General features: G+C 26.2%; 1 protein-coding gene across 1 annotated transcript in view; it reads right to left on the bottom strand.

Moving 5' to 3' along the window:
* Positions 1-301: 301 nt before the first annotated feature.
* Positions 302-6,999, bottom strand: part of lqfR (clathrin interactor lqfR) — a 12,307-nt gene continuing 5,609 nt past the window's right edge. The window contains exons 2-8 of the mRNA XM_017903562.1: positions 6,324-6,403; positions 5,325-5,446; positions 4,664-5,046; positions 4,372-4,585; positions 3,776-4,304; positions 3,544-3,687; positions 302-3,173 (exon numbers count right to left, since the gene is read on the bottom strand). Of these exons, the coding sequence (XP_017759051.1) occupies positions 343-3,173; positions 3,544-3,687; positions 3,776-4,304; positions 4,372-4,585; positions 4,664-5,046; positions 5,325-5,446; positions 6,324-6,403 (4,303 nt within the window). The 3' untranslated portion in view covers positions 302-342. The remainder of the gene's footprint in view (positions 3,174-3,543; positions 3,688-3,775; positions 4,305-4,371; positions 4,586-4,663; positions 5,047-5,324; positions 5,447-6,323; positions 6,404-6,999) is intronic.

The following is a 6,999-nucleotide window of genomic DNA, read 5'->3' as shown; positions in this document are numbered from 1 at the left end:
TTCTTTTTAATATTTTGTTTGATTTTTATTTTATTTTTATTTGCATATAATTAATTCATTAAATTATAAAATAGATAAAAATCTGTAAAAATTAGTTGTACATTAATATATTTGTTGCTTGTTTATTTAATGTATAATATTAAATTATTACAATTTTTCTTTAAATTATAAAAATTTTATGAACTATGTAATATAACATAAATTACATTTTTTTAATGATATTTGAACTCTCATTTATTTTAATAAATAAAAGAAAAAAGAAAAAAAATTCTTATAATGTTTTATTTTATATTGTGTGTATTTAAAAATGTTTTTATAGATATATCTAAATCTTATTAACAATTATGTACTGAATGTTGAACTTATAATGGAGTCAATCAAGGATACTACTCCAGCACCTAAGCTTCTGCATTCTTTGTCATGATCTCCACTAATTACATTTTGAGATAAATCTAAAAGCCATAGCCTTATTTCAATAATAGTTTCAAATAATTCATTTATAATCATATCTTTTGGCACTGCAATAATAACAGATGCAATATTTTGTATCACTGCTATTCTAACTTTTGCTTGATCATGATATCTTAGAACCCATGATAATTCCAAGACTTCTTTTCCCATTTTAGAAACGAGTAAACAATTCTGTGCTGCTATCATTATAGTAGATAAAGTTTCCAAAAATCGAATTAATAAAATATTTTCTTGGTCTGTGAAAATTTGTAATCCACTATTTAAACAACTGCCTTGCTTTCCAAAACTATAAAGTAATGGATAAAAGAACGAAGATGCAACATTTCCAAATTTATTTTTAAATGTTTTAGAAACTTTTGTACTATGTGCGTATCTTTTTGTATTTGATGCAATTCTCTTATCAACAATTTCCCGCCAATTTTCTATTTGTTCCTTCTCTTTTTCAAATTCATCAAATTCATCACTATATAATACCTTGTATTGTTGATTTCTCTCAGTATTAATGAAAAGTGATACTTTGTTTGAAATTTCTTTTGTCCGTTGTTTTATTCTAAAATCGTTATTTACGTCTTCTTTATTTTCGTGAATTGGTATACTCGATAATTGTCTTGCCGATTCTGCTAATATATCAAGAAAAAATAATCGTTGACTTATAGAATATTTATCTACTTCCAAGTAAAACTGTCTAGATAAAAATTCGGCACATTCTTTAGGATAAACAGTTACTATGGCTACACAACTCTTGAATGTTAATACTTCAAAATTTTCTACATAACAAGATTCCTTAAGCGTTACGAGAAGTTCTAATAATTCAATTGCGAAAGACACATCGTCGCCAGGTAATTGAGACAATATCAGTTCCTCGCAAACTTCTAAAGACTCTGAAAAAATATCTGGGTTTGTAGAACTTTTTTCATTTACTAAATTATCACGCAAATCTCGCAAGTATGCTGGTCGCAACTTTTCACTAGTTTTCGTATCATGGGACATATCATATGGTACTAAATCATCGTCGCTATCTAATTCTGAATCATTTTCGATATTGTTTTTATTTGTGTCATTATCTTTTAAAGTTTGTTTATCTAATACAGTTGATTTCCTTGAATTAGCCATAACTAAGATTTGCTCATATTTATTATCAACTTTTGCTTTTACATTTTTCTTGGGTAAAAGATTACATTGGATACCCAATTCGTACAGTTTTTTATCTCCCAATGTATTAAATTCAATGTCTTCAATAATTAAATCATCTTCTTTAATATCTTCTCTTTTTTCTGAGTTGTTTGTTTCTAGAGTTAATTTTTTTAATGATTGTACTAAATCTATTACTTCACCAGGCATACTATTGTATTCAAACGAAAGCTTTGGCACATTGTCTGATTCAGATAATTCGTCAACGAAAATTTCCCCAACAGACATTCCTATTGCTCTTAAAAGAATATGCGTAGATTCGAGATGAACAGATATTCCAGAGAAAAGTAACCTTTGAATATTATCTCTTTCATCTCGATTTAAATACTTTTTTATTTTTTTTATGCAGCTAATTATTAATTTTGTAATGTATTTATGTTGTTCAACAGAGGTATGATTTAAAGCACTTTTATCAGCCCATACATCTAGAAGTTTCGTTAATAAATCAATCAAAATATGATTTTCATTTAAAAATTGCGCTAAATATGAAATCAAATTTATTACTAAATTGTCATTATTATAATAACACATTAAAGGAATTTTCATTGTTAATATATATTTCCAATTCGAATTTAATATTATATTGCCAAAAATTGGATATACTCCAAGATTTACATTGCAATATTTCAAAAATAGTACAGCTACTGGTTCTATACTTGACATATCTAAATTATTTAATATATTCTGAATTAAATCTCGATCATTATTTTTATTTTCAAAACACCATTCTGCTAAAATATTAGTAAATGGTAATAAATTCTCTGATTTTGTAGTAATCACTAACTTACTGATTAAAAATGAAAGCAATTTTAGTTCTACTTTAATATTATAATGTAGTCCAATGTTTATGAAACATATTGCATGAGCAACATGAAAGCTTATAATTTTAAGATACGTTTGAGGAAGAAAACTGTCAAATGTCTTATTTTTTAATTTATTAGCTATGCGATTAGGTAACGATATTAAAATTTGCACTGTATTTCGCCATGTTTCGTCAAGTTCTTCTTCTTGCACTATGTTCTGATTTTGATATTTACATGTATTTACTATTGCAGAAAACAAAGATTCACTTTTCACTAATTGTTCCAAAATTATTGAAATGGTAAAAATTTTCCTTTCATCATCTGTTTCTTTCAGAGCAAAGATTAAGGCAGTTAAAGATTCAGCTAATATCGGCAATGTTGCACCATCGATAATCATCAATTGCTTAAGTGTCGAGTCTAAAATATTATCTTGTAAAGGCCAATTATAATCAAATTTTTCAATAATTTCTTCTAAAATTTTTCCATGTAACATAGAATCGATTTCTGGATTAAAATCAAGGTTACAATAGTTTTGTGGAGTGAGTGGGCCTGGTAAAAATTTAATATATTCAGAAATATATGATTTCAATTTTTCCAAGCTATTATAACTTTTGATAGGACCCATGGAACACAATTCTTCCAAAAGCCGATTTGCAGCATGTTTTGAAAGATTTTCAGCTGAAGTGATGATTTTTTCCATCTTGGTTGCTGCAAGGAAAGTCTTTCTTGGGGACATTACATTATCTCTAAACATATCTCCAATATTAAAGCATGCATAAAAGTTTGCAACAAAAGTTTATTATTTTCTTCAAATGGAAAAGAAAATGAAAATAATTTGCAGACTAGTGAGCAATAAAAAATAAAATAAGCGAAAATATTGTTTTATAAATAAATATTGTATTAAAATTTGAATTTTATAATCGAGTAATACTATGTAATGTTAATTCATACAAATTTTAAGTATATTTAAATAATTTTTAATTTCAAAGACTAAATATTGTTATTACAAAATTTTGATTAGTATTACTAAATCATAAAACCATAACTACATTCACACCAATAAATAATGTATGTTTACCTCCATGGCTAGCTGTGGCAGGTGTAGAACTCATATTTATAAACAGATTAGTGTTGTTGATATTATTTACTCGCCTATCCATGGAGCCAGTAGTCAAAGAATTTAAGTTATTTAAGTCTGTTAAAAGATCTGTGTTTGAAGGCGCTAAAAAAAAGGATCTTTGTATTAAAATAATTGAATATTAATTAGTACATGATAACTCAATATTATTGAATAACTATCTGTAATGTACCTGCATTGTTATTCTGTAATTGCTGATTATTGAGTACTTGTGGTTGCAAAGTATCAAATACATTACTACTCATACTAGGGTTTTGAGGAAGTGTATTTGTAGGAGTTACATTTGTAAAAGAAGAGATGTTTAATGATTGGGCATTAATAAACACTGCATTATTTACATTATCTGTTATCGAACTATTAATATTTGGTATTATTGCGCCCATTAAATTTGCTTGTGGCTGCACAGGGGAATTAGATATTGTAATAGAAGAGTTGAAAGCTGATGTAAAATCCGCAAATTCATCATTACTATCTTTCGTTTTTACTGTAGGACTAGCAAATGCACTAGTAAAATCTCCAAATTCTGCATTTGCATTTTGAGTTTGTACACTAGGTTGAGTATTTGCTCTTGGGTTAAAATCATCATCATCAATTGATTTGATATTATTTTCATTTTGAGAATCAAAAATATCATTTAAAATGTCATTTTTATTCTTCTGTTTACCAGATAAAGAGTTATTTTGTGATCCAGATATACCATTCTGAAAATTGAAATTATTTGTAAATTTCAACATAAATTACTAAAAATCTATAACTTCTTTTACTTACATTGGATTGTTCTCTTCCATAATTTGCAGCGGCTCCTAAGTCTACTTTTTTAATAGTTCTTGTCATTCTTGCTGGTGAAGCATTTGTTGAAGTTGTAGATGTTGTAGTTTTACTAACACGATCTATACTATCCATTGTATCTCTATATTCCCTTCCTCCCCTTTTTGGGCTGGGATGAACATCATTATCGGAGTCTTCTCTCTCGCCATCATCACTATTACAAAAAGATAAAAAGAAGCAATACTAAAGATGTTTAGTTGTTATTAATGAAAACATAAAATTTAATATTCACCTATTATTTGTATCCTCGAAACCTTTTCCTCTACTATCTCGATCCCAATCATTGTAAGTATCTGTATTAGTTTTATCCCACTTTAGTCTATCTGTCCATCTATCCCCTCCACCAAATCTCACACTCATTGCTTCACTTGATAAACCTACATATTTATCTTTATTTTTCTTAGCTTTTTTCCTTTCTTCTCTTAATTTGTCATCATCTTGAATAAAATCAATTAATTCTCTAACTTTGTGCCTAATATTTATCCCTTGATCTTTTCCAAATTCATCAATACAAGTATAATTTTCTAAAGACTTGAGGTCATAAATATGTTCTCTAGATGATGTGACTACTCGTTCTGATCCATTGCGTACTAAATAATTCAGTAGCAGAAGAGACTGAAAACAATAGTATGCAAATAATTATTTAAATATAGATATTAACAAAAATTTTATGAAAATAAATGGCTATAAATATTAATACAACATAGTACTATATACTACTAGTAAGTGATTGTATTATTGATTATTGTATGATTTACTCTTGTTTCTTTATAATTTCATTAAATACTTTATATAAGATAAACCAAATATTTTAAGAAAATGTTATTGATAAAATATATATTTATCTAATAAATAATACGAATTAAATATATTTATGGTAAAAACGGATATACCTTGTATGTTCGACGCCAATTTCGTTTATTTTCTTGCAACATCCTTTTCCACAACATGGACATTACCTCGGGAAATCGCTGATATGTGAATGTAGCCTGAGCCAGTTCTTGCATCATTGCCCCTGAAGTAATACATGCGGTACAATTAATTTCGCCATATGTCGAACTTCAGCAAAGAATAAAATTATAAAAAATTCGATAGAGAGTTACGATAAATTTAAACAAATTTTGTACAAGAAAATTTAGTAACTTTTAAAATAATAAATTATCAATTTATTACTGAATAACGTCACAACACAAAATATAATATATCTATAATTTTAATTAATTACGTTAGTAGTCTATAAGTACAATTTTTAAGTAATCTTTTTGTAAATATTTTTAAATTTCCTTATATTTTTATTTTTATGTCGCGTAAAATTGATAATAATATTTAATTCATGTTAAAAAAGATATAACTTAATAAATTTCTATCAATATAAATTGTTATAATATAAAAATATAACTGGAGTTGTAAGTATAGAAATAAAATAATTTTTCTATTTAATTATTAATAGTTAAAAATTAGTCGAGTAAAAATATTGAAACATAATTGACAAAAATAAATGTTTGCTTTTAAAAAGAATGCGTACTCTTTAAACACATCTTTATAATTAAAAAAAAAAGTAATTTTATTTATTTTTTACTAACCTTAATAAAAATACTGATATATGCTTGTTTTACACAATTCCCTGTGCATAAAAATAATATACTGATAGTAAAAATAAGATTGGATCAATAAATGTTATTCTACCTTTATAACATTAAACTTTACTGTCACGATAATTTTAACTTAATAATTCAATTTATTTATTTACAAATATCCTGTATAACAATTCTTGAATTACATTATCAAAATAATTTTACACATTGTGCATTATAAAGTTTACTAATATCATAATTAATAAATATTTAAAAGAATATTTGTTTAAATAGTTATTAAAATTTTAAAATATGTACCAGTTGGACCCCAAGCATCATCATTTGTTGCTTCCCGAACTTTGGCCTCTGTTTCTGTGTAGTTCATAACTACATTGGTCCTATAACATCATATTTTATTTTTGTTAGTATAAATATATCGAATAGTAGTTATATTTTGTGATGTATTGGAAGTTCCAAAATAGAACGTATGAAATAATGTAAATAATAATACCATTAACGTTAAAGTAAAATTACTTTCACTGTGTTCGCGTGGATCATATGAACACCTGTTAATTGCGCAATATTTTTACGCCTCTGCTTGCACACAATACTTTTCTGTTTTCAGTTACTAGTAGCATATGTTTCATCGTACGAAATTTCAGTATTTATATCATGCAAAAGAATTATTTCTACAAAATTCTATTCATTGTTATATTTATCTTCGACTAAATATTTTTTTGATAAGAAACGATAGTGCAGCATAGACTATTCGCGTTCATTTTAAAATCGAAAGTTCCATTGCAGGTGAAAACGATCTTATCGTGTTTTTGCTGAATACATATGTAGAAAGAAATAAAACGGCGAGAGCAAAAAAAAATATTAAATTAGTAGAGGTATGCAATTACGTAATAGCTTTGTTTACACTTTATAAATCTTCCTGATTTTTATATGTGTATATACATATATATGTATGTATAAACAAAATAAAATAATA

The sequence above is a fragment of the Eufriesea mexicana genome, unplaced genomic scaffold (genome assembly GCF_001483705.2).
Source record: "Eufriesea mexicana isolate 0111107269 unplaced genomic scaffold, ASM148370v2 scaffold2421, whole genome shotgun sequence".
Lineage (NCBI taxonomy): Eukaryota > Metazoa > Arthropoda > Insecta > Hymenoptera > Apidae > Eufriesea > Eufriesea mexicana.
Note: the sequence above shows the minus strand (reverse complement) of the source record. Positions and strands in the feature narration are given on the sequence as shown.